The 21,230-nt window shown below is 44.2% G+C and overlaps 1 protein-coding gene across 4 annotated transcripts in view; it reads right to left on the bottom strand.

The window, feature by feature from the left end:
- Positions 1-3,202: 3,202 nt before the first annotated feature.
- The window catches only part of VDR (vitamin D receptor), an 85,048-nt gene continuing 67,020 nt past the window's right edge, over positions 3,203-21,230 (bottom strand). For all 4 annotated transcript variants that reach the window (XM_044443040.1, XM_044443039.1, XM_044443038.1 and 1 more), the window contains 6 exons: positions 15,368-15,552; positions 13,456-13,567; positions 12,531-12,693; positions 10,671-10,822; positions 9,699-9,815; positions 3,203-8,204 (listed from right to left, as the gene is read on the bottom strand). In XM_044443040.1, coding sequence (XP_044298975.1) covers positions 7,945-8,204; positions 9,699-9,815; positions 10,671-10,822; positions 12,531-12,693; positions 13,456-13,567; positions 15,368-15,552 — 989 coding nt within the window. In that variant the 3' untranslated portion in view covers positions 3,203-7,944. The remainder of the gene's footprint in view (positions 8,205-9,698; positions 9,816-10,670; positions 10,823-12,530; positions 12,694-13,455; positions 13,568-15,367; positions 15,553-21,230) is intronic.

Here is a 21,230-nt window from a genome sequence, read left to right as displayed (position 1 = left end):
AGGGGCTTCTGGAAGGCAGTTCCCAGGCTGTGGAGCTTTTGGTTCAAGCAGGCCTTTTCATTCAAGCAGGACACTGCTGTTGCAGTGGGTTTTTACTGTGATTTATTGGATTTTTTATCATTGTTGTTACATGCTGTCAAGTCATGTTCAGCCCTACAGATGAAAGACCTCCAAAGAGTCTCGTCCTTGACAGCCCTACTCAGCTCTGGTAAACTCAAGGCTGTGGATCCCTTTATAGAAGCATTCCATCCCATATTTGGGTATCCTCATCTTCTTCTGCCTTTGACTTTTCCTAACATTAGTTTTTTTCCATGATGTGCTCAAAGAACAACAGCCTCAGTTTTGCCATTTTTGCTTTCAGGGCAAGCTCTGGCTTGATTTTATGTAGGACCCACTCGTTCATCTTTCTGTCAGTCCAGAGTATTTGCAAAGCTCTCCTCCAGCACCATGTTTGAACACATCCATTTTCTTCCCGTCAACTCTCTTCACTGTCCAGCTTTCACACCCATAGCAGTGTTGTGAAATACAAGTGTGCATGATCCTGGCTTGGTCTCCACTGAAATGCCCTTGTGTTTGGTTATCTTTTCTAGTTGCTTTGCTGCTGCTCTTCCAAGTCTCAGTCTTCTGATTTCAAGGCTGCAGTCTCACTTTGGATTGATGATTTAGCCAGCATATGCAAAATCTTTCACAATTTCAATTGACACAAACATTATGCAGTCTGCAGTCATGATTTGTGTTTAATGTTCAGCTACAGTCCTGCTTTTGCACGTTCTTTCACTTTCATAAGAGTCGTTTCCATTCATTGCTGCTTTCTGTCAGTAATATGGTGCCATCTGCTTATTTTAAATGATTGATGTGTCTTCCACCAATTTTCATTCCTTCCTCTGATCCTAATCTGGATTTCCATGTGATATGTGCTGCATACAGACTGAACAGATAGGGAGATAAAAATAGACCCTTTTATGACACCTTTCTTTGCTCACTGGAAACCATTCTGTTTCTCCATATTCTGGCCTAACAGTAGCTTCTTCATGTACAGGTGAACAGGACAATCAAGTGCTGAGGCACTCCCATTTTTTTCCAGGACCATCTATAGCAGGGGTCCTCCAACTTTTTATACCAGGGGGCCAGTTGAAAGCTGCCGGTGCTGGGCATGAACTGGAAAGGTGGTGCTGGTGCGCGTGGCCGGTGAGGGGGCGGGGTGTCCAGGTGCGCACGCTGAGGCGGGACAGGACGCATGATGAGGCAAGGTGAGGCGTGGGCAGGCATGTGCCACAAGGTGGACACACAAGGCAGTGGCTTGCTCGCTTGGAAATGGTTTCTCCGAGTGAGCAAACCACTCATTTTCTCCAAGTGAGCGCGGGGCAAGGTGGGCAGCGGCGGGTGTGCATGTGAATGCGGGCGAGTCCAAATGGGCATAGTCGGCCGGGTAAATGGGCATGGCAGGCTGGATCTGGCCCCCAGGCTGTAGTTTGAGGACCCATGAACTATAGCTTCTCATGAGCTACACAGTCAAAGGCTTTGCTGTACTTTATAAAGCACAGCCTGATCTTCTCATGTAATTCTTTGGCAGGCTCTGGTGGCCAAAATATATATTTGCAATATGATCTCAAGTGGCTCTTTCTGTTTGGAACCCAGCTTGAACATCAGACATTTCTGCTTTAATCAAATTTATAATTTTAAGTCACTCTGAGTGCCATTTTTCTTGGGAGACGCAGGGTACCGATACAATAAATATTGGGTCATTTCTGTACTGGCCCCTCAGCCTACGTAATCATGTGATTCCTAGTCTCCCAGGGGTGGATGGGGCTGGACCACAACTCCTGTGAACTCCAGCCAATGTAGCCAAAGCCGGGGGCAGGGTGGAGAGGTGTGCTAGTTGTAATGCATCTCCCTTGTATGCTGGTATTTATAATCTGGGACGTCAAACAAGTGGCCTGGGAGAGGAGAACAGGGGGCAGTTTTGTTTACTGAACTTTCCCCCACTCAGATGACAAAGTTGTGGATATAGTATGGTCTGATATAGTACAGATATCAAACAACAAGTTTGAAGGGGAGTCTACAAAGTACATTGTGCTTTGCATAATACAAGGGACTCATGGCAACCTATGTACAAATAACCTGCTGGAATTTTTAAAAAGAATCTGACAATCTATTATATAGATTTGGACAGCTGTTTATAATGAAATATAATTGGCGGTATATGTGTGTATTTTAAGCTATGTTAAGAGCACAATCATACGTCTTTTTAGAGGGAAAAACTCCTACAACTCCCTACATTGTGGCTGGAAAATGCTGGGAATTCCGGGGTTCTTTTCTGTCTAAATATACTAAGGTTGCACCAAAGGAGTACATCACCACCAGAAAGAGCTCCGTTACCGAAAATTTGGCATCAAGGCCAGAGGGTGTTTCATCCTGGTCCAGCTAACATCTGCGATTGATAACTGGCCCTGCTTTCTTCTGAAGCTTCTTACAGGCCATCCTCTGCTGCTGGTATAATGAGCAGAGTCAGAAGGCGTTCCGTTTTGTTTTTGTTGATAATGGAATTGTTTTGGAATAGGCTTATTATGTATTTGGTATGAAATTGTTCTGACATTTCTTTAATAAATAAGGAATGTCATTTTTTTAATAATGCTTTGTGGTGAACTGCTTTCAGCATACTATATGGAAAACCAGTATAAAGTGACTGATAGGAGAGTCTACTAAGGCAAACATCAGTAAGAAACTTTAAAAATATAAGTCTGGATTTAACCCTTACATTGAAGGAGCCCGACCCTCTGCTGAGTACAGGTATCCAGTGTAAAGCATCCAACAACTGGCTGTATAATTCCTGCCTAAACACCTCCAGTGATATGGCATCCACTACCTCTTTCAGCAACGGGTTCTTGCCAACCTTCCCTGATCATGAGTAAAGGATTAGATAGCCAAGCAGTGCTTTGCCTTTCTGTTTTATTGTACTGTTGTTTAAAGTGTTAGGTGTAAAGCATCTGACATTTTTGAGTGTTGCTGTGTACATTGCCATGAAGCCGAGTTTTGGATGAAGGTACAGTTCATACTTCTAAAAAATAAATAATAGATCCCAAAGAGAATGAGGTTGCAAGCCTGTACGAGCTTATGTGGGAGTGAATTCCACTGGAGTTAATACGGCTGCCTTCTCAACAAACATGTCCATCATTGTAAACAGATTATACACATAAATTAGTCCTTTTCACAAAGCAATATATTTTTATTAATAAGGTAACAGCATATTACATTCACAACTATGTAAAACAGTATTCACTCATTCTTTATCTTGTCAATAAAGCTCTGGAATAGTTTTTATATTAAATTTTCTCTTTATCCATTCAAAAAAGCCCAAAGATGTACAGAGGAATAGAAAGATAACATTTGCCTAAATCCTTTTTATCACCACCACCACCACCACACTTAAAAATAGTTTTGTCTCTTTAAATCATTCTACTGATTTTCATAAAGTGCACTGCATGACAATTTAAATTATACAAGGCAATAAACAAAGTAATTTGTGTTTCACATTTGGAAAAAGAAACTACTCCTCTCTTAACTGTACAGGTTTGGCTTTCACATGCAGAGTTGGAAAAATAAATCATATCCCAGCATCTCTCAAAAGGAGCAGCTTTGATTCAAATGGTATTCTTAAAATGTTTAAAATCTGACTTACATTGTACAAGAGAACATTTTCAACTTATATTAAATAGCTATTTACACATTCAATTTTGCCAGAAAATTTGGTGCAAATTATTCAGCAGAGTCATTGCTAAAGGATTTAATAAAAGGGGCAGATAACTTATCTCATATAAATTAATTTAGAAACTATGGTGGCCAGGTTTATTCTCTAAGTGACTGCAGTCACAACACATGTTTTTAAATTTAGAAAGCTCAGACAAGGCTCACCAAATGCTTCTAATCTGAAGGCATTGTGCAGCAATTCCATCTTTTTTCTTAACTGATTTTCTGGGTAAAAAGGCAAACTAAGTGGTGGTAAAATATGTGTGGGTTATGAGCAGAAAACAGTAATGTCTGGACTGCCCATAAGGAGGGCAGCAACCCCATAAAAGCTTCATTTGGAAAACACCCCTAGCATCAGCTCTGTTCTGTCTGCTTAAGGTTGATAACTAAAAGGCAGAATTAGAATTTATTCTTCCCTGCCTCCAAGAAAATGGAATAGATAGAAATAAGAGAAGGATCTTTATAAAGATGTATAAAGGTTCACAATAGAATTAAGAAGTGGTTTCCATACATTTGTTTTAACCAGGGCCCATCTAATCTAAGAAGGAACTTTACCTGCTTTTTGGAGCATTTAAATTATGATTATGATCAGTCAAGCACACAGGTACTGAGGTCACGCCTGGATGCACTCCTGGCCAGTACAGCATCCAGTATGCCAATTTTGTTCAACCGTACTTATTTTTAGACTGCCTTTAAGGATAAGACCCTCCCAAGGTGGCAATCTAGACCACAACCTCAGTCCCTTTAGGTTGAGAGAGTGCTTTCAGGGATGGAAATGTGTGATCCAAATCTCCCATCCATGATTGCAGCTCCTTACAAAGGTTACGTCTTTTTCTTCAAGTAAGATGCCCTCTTCTCTTTTCTTTTCAAACTAGGAAAACTTAAACAAGGCTGCTACTTTTTCACTTGCAAAGATGTCTTAATAGCAAAGTGACACAGAAAAACCTACTGAAGGTTAGGATGCTTATGTTTACTACTTGGATGTCCACTCTGCATCTTGTGGGGAACACTATAATTTCCTTCTGGACAAGCACTCCGGCACCTTCCGACACTCGAGTCAAACACAAGGGGAACTCTTGCCCACCATGTGTTTGCAGATGCGTATCTCACATTCAAATGGTGGAGTGTTCATGATGCAAGCATATGGCAGACACACAGTCAACCCATCTGGCACTGAAAGTGACCCAATGTTGCCAATGGCAGTATGGCATCCCAAACTCCATTCACAATCCTCTATGTGCCTACTCGGAAGCAAGTTCCATTGTGTTCAATGGCTCTTATTGTGAGATAAGGGTGCACAGGACTGCAGCCCAAGGGAACAATCCCATGCCTGTCCAAACAGAAATATTTCTACAATTCCTAGCATTCCTCAACCAACCATGCTTGCTGGAGAATGCTGGGAATTATAGGACTTTTCCTGTCTAGGCACACACAGGATTGCACCCTGAGCATCTAAAGGTTGGGTGTATGTTGCTGAAATAGCCAAACACCACAGCTAAGATTTGCTCCTGCAACTGAAGGGACAGAAGTTTGGAAAGGAGATCTGAAGGCTTACATGGCAAGCACTTATCAGGAGACATGTAAGCAATGGCGCTTTCTTTCCTCCTCATTTAAGTCTACAAAGGTGTGGTCTTTAGTGGCTTTGCCTCCATAGACATGGAAATGTCCTGTTTATGGGATTCCCACTGGAGCGTCTGCTTGGCCACCATGAGAACAGAAGGCTGGATTAGAAGGGTCCTTGGTCTGATCCTGCATGGCTCTTAGTATGAGACAGCGGTGTGGTTGTGGGAGGAGGGGAACCCACATGCGCACGCTCGCGCGCACACACCACAGTGACTTACTCCATGTGGGTGGGCTGCTCTTGTGCCAACTCTCAAACAAGTACAGAAGGAAGTTAAGACTTTGATGAAGCCTCCCAATCCTAGTAATTTAGACTAATTTTAGAGTATAACGATCTACTCATAATTTGGGGGGAAGATTCATTGCTATGCAGCAAACCCAAAGCACTTTACATCAGAAACACTTTCTGTCGTGTTACCCTACTGACACCTAGTGAGTAACTGTGAGAGTTGACTCCAAAAAGGAAGCAGTCACCTCAGCCTTGTGCTGCCTGCGTGTGCTGCTTCTCACCAACACAATCCCAGCCTTGCCATACTGAGGGTGCGATCCAGTGCCCCCCGCCCCGGATGCAGCCTTGGAGGCTATGGGCATCCTGTGCACAGAGTGAGCTGTGGCGATGGCGAGGCTGCTGCCACCCTCCTGCCTTGTCTGTGCATTTGGCCCTCTTGACTTAGCACTGGGAGGGGAAGGGAAGGCAGCTGGGGTGCTGACCGGGACTGGCCTAAGTCCATGGCCCCAGCCTCCTCTCCTCCAAGGCCCAGTTGTGACTGTGGAGGAGGCAGCCAGGGGCATGCCTTGCATGTGAGCTGTGAGTGGGGGCAGGCTGGAGCTCAGCCTTTCAAGTCCTAGCTCTGAGGAAGCAGGACCCAGAGCTGTGGCTCTGAGTAATCCTACTCCCACCCCACCAACACAATGTCAGGAAGCCCCGGGATCCGCTCCATGAAACCATCTTGTATCCATGCAATTCCGTTCCTCTCATCTCACCGGAAACTTTGGGGATCACCTGCAGCTGTCTGCAGTATGCAAACTGCAGTGATCTCTGCAAATACAGTGGCATGCTGGTGTCAGGGGTAGTATAGGTGTTTTCTGAATGGGCCAGTATCTATCCAAAACAATGGGGAAAATGCCCGACTGTAACCAGCTTTGTGCTCTCTCTGCAGTTGACAATTAACTTTTTCCATTTTTCTTGTTTAAAAACTTGGTGCCACCCAAGCACTTGCATACTCCTATACCAGACAGAAGTTGGTCCAGTAAAAGAGATTGTCTTATTTCAACTTCTATATATAGCAACAATTACCTATAACAAATAGCTACTCTGCAAAGACATTATTTGACTTAATACCGAAGACAGATTCCTTCCCTTGTCTGCAGACAGCTCACATGTGCTTAAATTTTCCAGAGGTCATGTTGCTCAGAGGTTGTCAAGCTCACAGTAAACATCTCATGAGTGACAAAAATAAATTTCAGCTTCCCTGAGTATGATGAAAGTCTGACTCAAATGTCCCAACAGGGGATCGCTGAAAATCACTTCTTCATATGGCAGCTCTGATACTTAGGCTTTGTACATAGCTTGATCTGATCACCAGGAGACTCGCCACATCACTTGAAAGTGATACTAAATCATTATTCTAAGCAGCTCAGCCCTCTTGGACAGACTTGAAGTCAGCTCCATACCACCGGGTTGCTTGAAATCACCTCCTAGCAGTTAGTAGTGTTTGAAACTGTAAGGACAAAAGCTGCAACCATGGCATGGGCCTGGGGGGTTCCTTTTTCATGGAACAGCATGGAGATCCTGGCAGGGGCTGGGCTGTTCAGGATTCCCCACAACCGCTGAGTGAGGGGAGCACAGCTAGTTCAAATTGGCCCCTCCTATTACAGATTTATTTAGTGCCAACAATGTGCTGGGCAAGTTTGTACACAATGGACCAATCACTTAAAAAAATACCCTTGGAAAGATGATACAGGTTATATATTTCAGTAAACCTTTCCTTCCTATTAATTATTAGGCTAATAAATAGACTTTTTTTGTGCCAAAGAGCCTTTGTATTGGGCAGAAAATTAGATGGATGTGCACAGGAAAAAATAACCCCTTCGACCATCTCTGCATGCTATAGTCATCCTGGATGGAAAACTCTCAGCATGGCATGGCAAGAATACCCAATGGCCAGTCTCTCCCAGGCCCTAAGCTCCACCAATGTTACGTGGAAGTTCTCATGCGGTCATTGCCTTCTTTAACACACGGTGCAGAAGTTTCAGCTGCTGTCTTGGAAAGCTCAGCAGTGAGGAAAGCGGCAAGCAGCTTCATCAGGGCAAAGCAGCAAGTGAGAGAGCGGTTTGGTTTGGACTGGCAGGAGAGAGGGGCTAGTTCGCAGCTTGCTGCTCAACAGCAGTGCAAAGGCCAAGACTCAGGATGTACACACAATGCAGTCCCTCTGGTAGTGTGGATTAAACCCAAAAGGAAAACCCCCTGCCAACACAATATGCAAAACGACACTTGGGCCAAAGTTCTCCATGTGCCACCAGGGGATGCTGGACCGACACCTTCCTTCACTTCGAGTGTTTGTGCCTGCTGCCAAGTCAAGAGATCTCGTTGCCAAAGACTTCGAGGACCAGCGGAGTGAGCTGCATGCTGTGCTCAGGCAGAAAGGAGAGGCACCGATACTGCTTGGAATGCTCCTCGTTCAGGCTCCTCAGGTCTGCGAGCTTCTGGATCATCTTGGCGTAGAGCAGACGGTTGCCTGGAGGGGGGTGTCGGCAGAGAATGTACGTCTGCAGGATTTCTGAAAGATTATCTTGGATGGACTCCACCAGAGCAGTGTCCTGAACGCCTGGGCGGTCTAGGGAAGAGAACAGATAACACACGCACCTAGTGACTAGGGTCAAGGGACGAAGGTCAAGGTTTAGATGTACCCAGTTCCTCTTTTTTCTTGTCTGCTGTCTTGAAGCTTTCATGCTTCCATGCCTGACTGACTCTCTGTCTCTCTCTGTCTCTCTAAGTAATACTGTATTTGAACAGTTACACCCACATATTCACTGTCCTATCATGTGCCACAAAATAAAATTTGGGAATAATGAAATCCTAAGTGGCAGAAAAAAAACCAGTTGTGTGCCCAAGACAAATGAATGCAATGGTGTGGATTGAACAGCTAATCAAAACAAAAGAATGGGGTTCTCATCCTGGAGGGGGCTGGCGGGGACTACTCTTTGGAAAAGAGGCAGGACAAGACTTTTGTTGAGACTAGCTGTGGGACGTTTGGGGCCTTTTCTGAGGTAGATGCTTTGGCATGGAAAAAAGGGAAAGCAAGAACAACGGTCCAGATCAGACCGTGCCACTCAGACTGTGCCTTATGCAGTTACAAGAGATGAGGCTTATGTGAACTTCTTAACTGTGATTGAGCCCTGGCTGCTTGTCATTAGGCTCTGGGAGAAAGGAATCTCTTTCCTTCTGGAGCCTGTGTCAACAGCGGACAAGCCTGTTTCCACCACTTTCTATATGTTCTTGTAGGACACTTCTGGCAAGGAAAAATTCCAGGGTGCTGCTGTTCATCCAGTGACCCCAACCTTCTTCCAAAAATGGGGGCAGATGATGCTGGGGAAGCACCTCCATGTACATTCTGGAAAGGGCAGCTCTCCCGTGGCTGCTGGAAGGAACACAGCCATTCCCAGGAGGAGGCACTGCTATGGCAAGCTCCATGCCCTCAATGTTTTATATAGGAGGAACAACTCCGAGTACTGCAAAACAGCTCACTGCACTGCAACTTTGCCTGTGCAGACGAAGTCTTAACAAGCTGACCATAATGTGCACTCCTGGGTGATGAAGGGTAGGTCCTGAGGAGACTTTTCCTATGCCAGGACCTGTCCAGCCAAGGACATCTTACATTTTTGACCCTCCCATGTTTTCCCACCATTTCTCTTCTTTTTTCTGTTAAACCTAAGGAAGGAACGGATGGAGTAGCTTAGCAATGCCTTCTGACTGGCAGTACCAAGAGTCATCTACCTGGAGGCCTCGAAAGACAGGACGCCACTGCTTCCCCTTTTTTGCCAATGGGAAAGCAACAGGTCTGCCCTGCATTTAAGGACTCCTGTGTGGAGTATATTTTTCTTGTTGAGGCAACCTCTGTGCCAGCCCAGTGTGCCAATGTATGCAAGTCTAAAGCAATCACAGAGATCTCCTTGCATGATGTTTGCTGCGCACGCAGCTGTGTGCGTTTTGTCCTATACAGGCATCGCATCAGTGAAGGACAGATGTCTGGCTTGAAGGCGCCCAGGGCTGCTGGCTGCTGTTCAGGGGCAGCCTCCCAGAAGGCAGGTGGAGGTGAGGGCTTTCTTACCAGGGGAGAGGATGCAGATGGCCATCAGAAGCACATGCTCTTCTTCATGCAGGTTGAGTTTCTTCAGGCTGATTTGAAATCTCACGAGGGGCTCGAGAAGGTCCAGGCTGTGGCCAGCTGAAGCAGACACAGAAAAGCACAAGCTGCTTTTGAGAAGCAAACAAAAGGGACTGAAACAAAGCCAGGAGAAAATGTAAGGATAAGCTTAAGCCCGGGAGTGTGGCACATATGGCTTGCTTGACCAAAGGGCACACTCATTCTGCCTCGAAAGCTCATAGAACCAATGAGCTTGTGTCAGGTCTGTTGTCCCAGTGTCCCTGTGTACTGGATGGGATGTACCCATTTCCTCCAAGGGCCGGCTTCTATGATTGCCTTTTCAACTTCCTGCATTCTCTGTCCTGGTCTGTAGTTTCTTTGGTTTTCCACAGATGAAAAACAGAGATGGCAGCAGAGACCCAGCTTTTAATTTTGCACATCATCACTGTCTTTTTCAAAGGTCATGCAGCTGCATGCTAGAACACTACCCAAGATGAAGCCCACCTCCCATTCCAATGTGCCACTGAGAGTTAACGTATAATCCCTAGGAAAAGCCTAAAGACCATTATATGAATCAGTTCCAAAATACCCACTGGCTAACACAGCTCCCCTTTATTTTCAGACCTATTATTGCCATCATTTGACATCCATTTGTTGTTTAAGTATCCTAATAGATTGCACGGAGCAACTGCAAAAGCAATGCATGGAGAGCAACATTACACTGCACATTGTACAATAAACACGGTGTGCCCCAGCACCCTTGTTTTTGGTGCATTCCTCTGACTTTCTTTTGGCTCCACTTCTACCTTCCTCAGTGATGCCTTGCAGAATGTGGATGGGGATCAGGATAAGGCAAGCCTGTTCACATGACTGCTCCGGGGCAGCCTTGCGCTTTGCACAGGCATCTCAAGTCCTTCACACCAGAAAGTACTGTACCTTGAGTGACATCACTGATTTTGTATTTAAAGTCGTTGTTCCCGCAGGTCCAGGACATGTCTTCCAGTGAAAATGACTGATTCGAACGGAGCATAATTACTTCAATGGCACTGGATTTCAACAGAGCAATCTGGTCCTCTGCTGTTAAATCCCTAAATTTTGAGAAGGGAGAATATATACCTGAGACCTCAAATCATCTATCATTAATCATCTATCATACAAAAAGGGTGAGGACTGATGATCATTTGCTTCCTCTCAACTGAACAATTAGGAAGGCAGTACTCAAGGGAGCTTCCTTGGAGAACAATTTTATTCTTCTTCATTGAGTATATCTACAACTACCCCCCAGGTGGTAGCCTTCAATCAACTCTGCACAATTACATGCAACTACTGCAGGTTGGTTCATATGTTTCCATATGTAGCTCAGTGAGTAGCAGGAAGAGATGTGAACGAGCTGATCAAACATCGCAGACAGAACTTGTTACCTGATGCCAATTCAATAGCAGTACCTTTAACATAGTCCACACACTGGAGTAAGGGTAATCAAACACAGAGTAATCTGTGTGCAATCTACACAGTTCAACTTTAAGCCAAATTAATTTCTCAGGTTTAGCATGGCCTTTACACTTCAGTGTAAAAGAGTAAGTAAAGTCCAGATAGATAAAGACAACTTAGGTTCAAATTCTACCTCAACCATGTGAGGTCATGGCTGATATGCATGAGCACCTGCGCACACACACACACACAGAGAGTAGACAAGATGGGAGCTGAGCAAATTGTTATTCAAATCAGTGGCACAGCTGAGTGATCATGCAATCACTCTATCAATGCTCAGTTTGTGAGATTTGTAAATAACCCCCTTGACTGCAAACTATTTTGGCTGGAAAGATTTGCTCAAGTCAGGTCTGGCCATGGAGGGAGGCCTGAACTGTGCCCACAGTTCTCATTCTGTAAAATTTGAATAACTGTGATTTATTAAACAGCACTGTTGTGAGGATGAATGTAATACAGCTTTAATTTCTTTGCCTAAACATTTTTGTTTAGAAATCCTCAGCAGTGATTAGTTAAAGCAAAATATCCCCCCCCCGTGTTTATATACAAATATAGCATGTTTAATCTTTTCATCTTTGATGGACTTCTAGGGATTAATATTCTATTCTAAGATGGAGGAAAAACATTCAGGGGCAGAGTGCTTATTATAGGCATCCCCAACATGATGTCCTCTAGATGTGCTGAACTACCCAGGGATGGTGGGAGCTGTAATCCAAAACATCTGGAATACCAGCTCAAGGAAGCTGCTTTGGAGGCATGGTTTTCAAACCATGGCGGAAACCCTGTGGAGCAGCATGCTATATCTGGTGGGGGGCATCAAGGAGGGAAATGATCCTGCACCAGGCAGAGTTATGGACACTTTCTTCCTGGGAACGGAGGGTCAACTTTGTGCCATCAAAATGCCTATGCTAACAAACCCGGAAAAGTACAGAGAGTACAGTACTTAGGGGAAGCTCAGGCCTACAGTAGTTTTTAGCCCTACTAGTTCCTTCTTGTGCTGGTTTGCTTCGGAGGGCTCTGGAATGCCCCGTTCCAACCCTCTACCAGTGCCAAGCCTGCATTAGCACTGCAGTCTGCAGATCCTCAAGCTCACAGCAATGGGCTACCTGCATCCAACGTATGCGAGGTTTCTCCACACTTGCCTGCCAAACAGATGGCTGCTGTTGGGTTGCGGGGCACAGAATAGCAGAAGACCTTCAGGCCTGTGTGGTGAGGTTCATTGTCTAATTTAAAACAACAAAAAACACCCAGAGAAAGAAAAGAAATGGAAAAGGCACCCAAGCATTCCAAAACCAAACGCATCCTTACTTGAAGCCGGGAATCATCTTGGCAAATCCAATCACTTTCTGGATGCTGTAGCTAACCAGGTCAGCGAGGTGAGGCAGCATGGAGAGGTGTGAGAATTCTATGGCCATGGCTGAGCTTTCATCACTGTCATCACTCAGTTCCAGATTGGAGAACATCTTTGGCTCTGCAGAGCAGGAAGGAGAGAGCCCACCATTTAGACTTCTTATCTCAGGCACAGTGCTGGTATGTTTTAGGAAAAGGTAAGTCAACACTTTAAAAAATCCCTGTTTTAGCTGTGAGAATCTATGCAAAGAATAAATAGACAGACCAATAGATATCCATCCAGCAATGGATCCATCCCACCTTTCAAGGATGAATTACCCAGAAACTTGAACACATAGGCTGATGTGGAAAGAAAGAAGCAGACACTGATTTAGTAATTCTGGGCTCCTCCTAGGGCACCAAGACATTGGGCTAGCACCAAAAAAGGCCCCATTGTGTCAAGCTATCCCCTTTCTCCCGCAAGCTCTGATATTTCACACGTCTTTCACTTTTACTCTGTCACAGGCTGCTGTGACATCACAATGCCAGGTATGTGATATTACAGCTTACAGCAAGGAGAACTTAATCACAGAGGCACACGGTTGGTGGCAGCTCCATGTCTCCCATACAATGTAGCCATGCCCTTCTTCAATAAGGGTGGTGGGGCAGGCCAAAAAGGTAAGGGAAATCATAAGTCCTCAAAAGAAAGCAAATCCAGGAAGGGACTTTGGCCATATAAGTCAGCCACAATATAGGATAAGGTCTGGAAAACCTACAAAGGGCAACTCTATGAAAAAACTCAGAGTGCCGAATTTGCTGTTTAGAAAACTAATCTGCAGTGGTGCTAACATTCCTGTAATTCTTTACTGTGGGCACAGATGTTATTTGTCACCTGGTGTATTACCTGGGGAGGAGCTGAATGTATCTGAGGAGTCTTCCGAGGAAGAGAAACCTTGAGTTACGACAGAGGACGATCTAGTTGTACTTCTTTTCCCTGAACTGTCTCGCACAGGAGGCTGAAACAGAAAGCATAACCATTCCAACTGCTTGAGAGAGTCTTTGTTTTCATTATACCATCCGCATATGCACCCCCACACACCAGCTCCCTAATGCTACTTGTTGGGAAGACTGTACATAATAGAGATGCCTTGCTAGGAGGCAAAGGAAGGCCTGGGATGTTTTTAAAATGCTTCAAGCTAGCTCTCCCATCAAAGAATCCAGTGCAAATCAGGCCAGCTTAGTACAAAGTATCTTTGCAAGTATCCACCTCCATGTTTCATTTCTATTACATTCTGCTGCTTAATTTGACTGATTGCCCCATTTTCTAGAGCAAGAATTCCCGAGGAAAAAAACTTTTCTGATGGACCATCGTTTTGCCCCAACATGGTTGATTTCTCCAGGAATATAGCAAGATCCAGAAATCATAGCATGAGCTAGAAAGTCACAGCAAATAATATTTCATGTCATCATCTCTATTTGCATATTGATCTCAAAAGATAGCAGAAAATGCAAATACAGGACAGGTAAGGCATATTTACTTAATTATCAAATTTGTGCAATTTTCCACGCAATGTCAGGAGCATCAGGGCTTTTTGGAAACTCTCACCCCACCATGGTATTGATTTTGCTCAGAATATATGAACTGGTCAAGAGAAAGAAGGGTGGGGGGAGAAGTCTGTCGGGAAGTGCCGCAAAAACAACAAGTATTACCAACACTGTTTCCAAAACCATGAGTCAACAGTTCTCCTACTTCTACTTCTGCTCTCTGCCCCAGCCTTTCTTCCTAGTTCTCATGTGCGTCACTCAACCCCCAACCTCAGCTCCGGTTCCCAGTTGTTTTGCCTGCTGCTACGGGACAGGAAGCACTTGTGGTTGCTTCAGCCGCAAGTACTTTCTCCTCCCTACTACTACTACCCTGGAACTGAGGAAAACAGCCTCTCAAGGGCTAAGCGCAGATGAAGAAAATGGGCCCACCTGACAGACAAATGGCATCTCTTACAGGCCTGTTATCTACACCAGGGATGGGCAACTCTGAGATCTTCAGATGTTAATGCACTGCAACTGCCATCAGCCCTCACCATTGGTGGCTGCTACCGCCTCTGAAGGGCCACAAGTTGCCCACCACTGCTCTGCACTGTCCACTGGAACACGTGGCTTCAGAATCAGACTTTGAAAAGGATGCGATGCACTGAGAATATATACGATTTCTGAACCAGGCAAAACTATTCCTTCCCTTTGGTTCCATCAAGTGATTTTTTAAAGGACAGATTGCTATTAGCTCAAGCAGGTTCAATGCACATGTGGACTTTGGCTGCGCAGAGCAAAAATTTTCTTACTGGCTTGTAAGTACAGCAATTTAAAATGCACTTTATAAGCAAATTTCAATTTTGCAGCCAATTACCCACATAAGGAGTTTCTACCCAGGGCACATCTCCAATTTAAGGAAATATTAAATGGCTCCTGCACAGACATATAATGGCAAGCTGACCTAAAGCGAAGTGTCAAATATGTGCTCCTCCAAATGTTTCAGCATACAACTCCCATGACCCCTCACTGGCTAGGGCTGGTAGAGGTTATAGGCCGATATGTATCCAGAGGCACAAGCTGCCCGTCCACGATTGAACTGATTCAGTTTACAGGCCTCAGCCTTCTTTTTCCAAGTGCGAAGCTGGTGAGAATTTCATTACAGCTGTTGATTCAAAAGAGCCATGGTGCTGAAAAACTCCTCTGTACTTCAGTTCACCTGTTTTACCAGAAGAGGTCCTACTTGTCACAGCTGTACCAAGACAACAAAGAAAGCAAGCTCTGCTGCTTACCCGGAATTTGCTGAAATCAGAGTAAGTGGGATCGTAGGTTTTGCGGTGGGCCTCAAGGAGCACCTCAATGACTCGCTGTTGCTCCTCCTGCAATTTGGGCTTCAGGCTCTCCTTAAGAGCTTCTTCCTCCTTTCTCTTCATGATCATATCTCTTTTCCTCTGAACCTCTTCATCTGTCAGAATAACTGTTCGTGTTGGAGAGACAGCAAACAGGCAACAGTTAAGTTCAGACAGCAGGAATCAGCTGCAGAGTCAGCCAACAAATCCAACCTGCATTCCAAGGGCTGTTTCTTATAAAGCCATGGAATACTTTCCAGGGCATATTCGTGTCCGAAGAAAAAGCAGCCTTCTGTATGGACAGGGTGCCTAGCTAGCTGAAGCAAGATGGTACACAACAGATGTTTTGAGCCAGAATTCCAGTAAGCCACAGCCATTATGGCCAATAGTCAGAGATTTGTAGTTCCAAGCATTTAAAGGGGACTAGGTTATCTATCGCATCTATGAACTTTAGAACTCTAGGAGACATTCACAGTTCCTGGATCTGGCTCACAGCTTATTTTATCACATAATGTAATAGCATATTTGAACAAGACACATGCACATTGTGTGAAAACATGAAGCTACATGTGTCCTTTAACATGACCCAGCTGGGCTTTGTACACATGACCCTCTCTTCACTGATGTTAAAGAAACACAAAGCCAAGAGTAATTTTTCATGTACTGTCCAATACTGCAGTAATTTCTGAATATGAGTCTGTAAAATCACTGGAGAAACTGTGACATTTCATCATCTTTCACATCATCTTCCAAACTGAATAGTTGTGGAACTGCTGTGCTTGTTGACACCATCCGATGCCAGTACATTGAGCATCTTAGCAAAGAAAAAGTTCATTTCCGAGGATAATAATGGCCTAGAACAGCTTGTGGAAAATTCAGAAGAAGTCCACAGATATCTGGTGTTTTATAAGCTACAACAGATCCTCACAGCAGAGCAGTGCCTGTGCATGCTACTGGAGAAACATTTCCACTCCTGCATAAGGAGGGGCTGCTGCAGATGTCCATGTCGTTGTATTGCATTAGTAGGCTACTAGAAATACTTTTTGACAAATAAAAAGGCTGTGGTGAGAAAACTAATGGCAGAACCTTAACTCCCAATGCATTGCATGACTAATATGGGTGGAGGTCTAGCCAGAAAAACATGCATGACACGAGTGTCTATATCCTGGTTTGTATATGAGTCCAATTTAATCAGAAGGTGTGTTTCCTGAATTCAAAATAGAGGGAAATTCTGCCTGGTCCTTGGGATTAAGATTTTAGCAACTGTAGAAAATGTACCTACATGCACAATGACCATGTCGCATGTTACCTTGTACATATTGTGAGTGTGTGTGTGTGGGCGGGGAGGTGGTTTGCCTGCTCTTTCACACCTGCACAACTAGCTCCTCAGTCAGGTGAGTAAATGTGTAAGTCACCTCAATATGTTTAAACTGACATGTGTCCTCTGGGAAATTCCATCACAGCAGGGCAGCTATGTGACTATCACAAATCGTAATCCATCATTATTTTGGATACTTATTTACTCTCACAAGGATTATAAAGGAAATCCCCTGTGGCTGGGACTGGGGACAGTCCTGATATGACTGCCAGGAATATAGGTGTATATGAGCACCATCCAAAATACAGCCTGGGACAAAACTACAGCTGTCTACATTGGAAAGAATGTTGGGAACAGGAAACTGGGCAACTGGAATTCATATCTTAACTCGGCTATCGGTAGCTTTATCGATCAGTTTCAATGCCTGAAAAGTTTAAAAAATGGCCTATAACACAGAAATGAGCAATAATGAGATAAATAATGGATAAACAATAAACGTTACAAGGGTCACCTCGCAATAGATTATCTGTAGGAGGGGCAGGACATCAAACGGGATTCTGCAGTCTGAGCCAAACTGTTTGCATGCTGTCACTGCTGAAACCCCTGCCTTCTTTTCTTAAGAGGCAAGTATGAGTCATTGAAGAAAGGCCGGGTCCTGTATGGCTGCTGTGTGGCTAGGAGCAGGAGGCCGGCTGCAGCCTGTAACCTGCTCTAAGGAGGGCCTTAATGTTGGGAGGACTCCTGTGTCCATGCAGACTGTTTTAAAAGAACTGGCAGGGTCCCATGTGGCCTGATTCCTTGTGAAGAGCTGGGTATTCACATAACATGCCTCAAGGGCTACTAGCCATGAGGGCTGCGTACTAGTCCCTGTAGCATCAGCAGCTGCATACCAGTTGCTAGGAAGAGGGGCAGGGGCCATGCTTTTGCATTCATGTCCTGTTGGCAAACTTCCCATAGGGAACTGCAGGAACAGGAAACTGAAACCAGCAGGCCTTCAGTCTAATCCAGAGCAATTTTTGAGTTCTTATTCAGGAGTATATGAAGGCAATCTATTTAAATGTACATCCAATACATTTTAAACTAAGGAGTGGATCCTGTTATCCCAAGGCCCCACTTTTGGAAATCGGGGGCAGAAGCTGGCTGAATACATGAGAGAGGAAGGAACACTTTGAACAGCTGGATTCAGGTGGTAGACTCCACAAGGAGCTTCCCCATCACCCTCCATAATCGCAAGGTCCCAGAAGGCCATGGCATGGGAATATTGTACTGGTTCTAAAATTATGTTGGCAAATAGCTAAGGCTGATAGTATAGCCTTATAGGCTGATTGCATAAGCCTTATTTCTTCAACCCCATTCTTATCGCATCTCATCTGATTTCACCCTCCTGATTTATTGTACCATCAAAAAGAGTCCAATAAAGATTTGAGATCAATGTATCTCATGCACTACTCTAATTATTACAAATTCAAGAGAAAGGGCAGTATGTGAAAGGGCAGAAGCCTTAGCCTCTTGCTTTAAAAAGCACTTGTGCATTTGAATGTCTTCCAACAGGGAACCAGATGAGCAACTCACACATTTCAGGCTGTTTACCAAAGTGATAGGATTTCTTTTTCTCTGAATCAGACTGCTTATGGGAAACTTGCACAATCCCACCGTGTGCATAAAACTGTTTCTGTAGCAAACAAAATAGACATTCTAGTTGCCTGAGGAATCCATACCACACCCTGATGTGTATCTACAACCTCACACAATTTCTCCCATTACACTCAGAGACTTAACTGTACATCTAATAAGATCAATCTGCTATGCAGCCAATCAAATCCCCTTGATTTCTTAAAAACAAAAACATGGGACAATGTAAAACAAATAAGTGAAATAAGTGAATCTGTCCAATATTTACAGAATCAATTATAGAAAAACTCTTCTGTTAGGTGAAAGTATATGCCTCCTGCTTCATAACTAGTTTTATTTCTAAGTTTTGTTTCTAGATTTTGCTGTCGCCTGCCAGCATCTTCCACTACCACATAGGATAGCACCTAATCTCCAGTCTAGTCTGTCTACCCAAAGTTCACTGTTTTCTAGATGTGCATCCTGATCAGCCTTTGGGTACCATAAACAACTTAATTTCATCTATCTCTCTGTTCCAGCAGAGGCTCTGGGCAGTGCCACCTCCAGGTATTTGGGAGCCCTTAGGGACTGTATGTTCCCTTTGGGTGTCTCCCGCAGTAAGTCAACACCTTCATTGCCACTGCCACCAGCTGCTCTTGGCCCTCTTTTCTCCCATCACTACTTCCAGAATGAACTCCAAGAAGCCCTTTGCAGGGGCCCGGTCATAGTTACCCTTGATGTTTATCCTGCTTTCCATGCAAGGTTCATGTGGATTGGCTTCTAACGCAGCACCGAGAAAGTTTTTGGTGTCCCACAGACTTCTTAAAGTTTCCTGCTTTGCCAATACAGTGTGCGCCTAATCTAATCTGCATAAAATGTCAGCCTGAAGTTCAACACAGATGTATGAACAGTTTGATCCAAGGTGGATGGGGCATGTATGTCCAAATTAAAAAGAAAAGGATAATGCCCAAGTGGCTGTAATGGCCTCATGTACAAAACTGGGTAGTGGAAAGAGAGACGTTGCTACTCAAGGCTTGAGAAAAGACTTGAATCTGAGATAAGGTTTTCATCAAAATAGTACCACAAAGATGACCAAAGAGTTTGTACTGCAAGCTCTTTGTCAAAGCAAGTCACCTCTGAGTCCATACAGTATTGCAGGGGATCTTTTAAAGGATATTTTCAAGGTATAAACAAACTGGGAATTTCCAAGGTGAGCTGAACTTCCATGATGGTCTGGCTCTGGGAACAGCTGGAGCTTAGCATTTTCTGAAATCGCAAGACAGCTCCTTTACAGGAAAGGCTTCTGGGCTCAGTGTAGCTCATCGAGAACAAGAGAGGGACTGACAAGATTCATGGGCAGGGCACTTCTATGATGCAAACTGGGCTACCATCCCACAACAGCTCTGGGAGTAGCAGTTTTAACAAGTTTCTGAGTGAGCCCTAAAACCTTCAAACACACAGTTTCCAGAATTTAATAGGGAAAAGTCATGACAGTTATATCTATTTACATTTCTTTTCTTGTGTTGACATTCCCTTTGTCCCTGCCAACTCATGGGGGAAGAAGGCAACCCCCCCCCCCGAAAAAAACCCCCAAGTTGAAGTTGAATATTCAAAAGTCACTAAATGCACACTCAGCACAAGCCTGAGCATGTTTACTCAGATGCAAGCCCCACTACATTCAATTGCTTACTCTCCAGCAACCGCATTTAGAAATACAGCTATAATATCTACATCATTGCCTTTATAAGAAATCATTGCAAGCCATGTCATATTAGCAGGACAGAGCTCACAACGTAAATCTTGCAACACAGGGGTTTTCTTCCACCATTTCTACATTAATGCTATAGTCACACATTTGTTTTGAAAGACCCTTTTCATGCCGCCACAAATCAGAAGGACCTGTGAAAAAGCAATTGCAGTCAACAATAATCAGTGTTGGTTTTACCAACTCTGAAGCACAGGGTATTAAAAATAACAAGGCAGCAGTCATCGTATGACTGGGGTGTGTGTTTTTCATACTGGGCAGAAAGAACATTTTATGGTTAAGGTGGAGCTTGGAATGAGTGATCTGGCAAGGAAAAACAGCAGCCAGTTCGTTTGTCGCAGTGGCATACATGGCATACATGGCTGATGCAAAGCCAGTGAACTGCTATGTAGCCTGCAGCTACTTAAGCTGAGGGTTAGTTAGCCGCTAGTGTTTTTCCAATACAAAAGTTGCACAACTCTGTGCATGCCTGAAAATGATCTAAAGATCAAGGTGGTATCCAACTGTGTGTTTCCAGGCTATGAAATGGCTAGAATACCAACATTCATTCAAGGATGTAATTAGTTTTTGCATAAGCTTTGTTTTTAAAGACCTATCCTCAAAATTAACTCGGATAAGGAACTTGTATAATAAAAATCATGCTCCCTTTTTACTGTTTATGAAGGAAGGAAAATGAACAGCCCTTAAAAATGGTGTTAGGACCTAAACATCATGGTCTCGGGGGATATCTTCGCATTGCAGGTTCTGTCCTTAATTTGGGAATCATTTTTGCTTCTGTTTGTACCTACTCTTAAATCTGGGACATGTTTTCTCTCACAATGATTGGGGCTTTCCCTGCAGTTGTTGAAAAAAGATCCACTTGGCCCTAAGTATTCTACACAGCCACACCACACTAAATACACTGTCATTTTTCTGTACAAAATGCTGCCACTGCCTTTACTGAACCTCAGCCCTTGCAAGTACTGCATATACCCCACTGATCAACTAACTGGGAAGTGCCACTTTGTTTACATAACAGCTGTTTGTGCAAGGGGAAATGGGGAAAGCTTCAGGGAGAAATGCAAAGGAAGTCTTTACAGATTAATCCAAATGGCGGTGGTGGATGTGTGTGCATG

Source organism: Varanus komodoensis, unplaced genomic scaffold, assembly GCF_004798865.1.
Source record: "Varanus komodoensis strain SLA01 unplaced genomic scaffold, ASM479886v1 scaffold41, whole genome shotgun sequence".
NCBI classification, from domain to species: domain Eukaryota; kingdom Metazoa; phylum Chordata; class Lepidosauria; order Squamata; family Varanidae; genus Varanus; species Varanus komodoensis.
The sequence above is the reverse complement of the archived record's forward strand: the minus strand, read 5'-3'. Positions and strand labels throughout refer to the sequence as shown.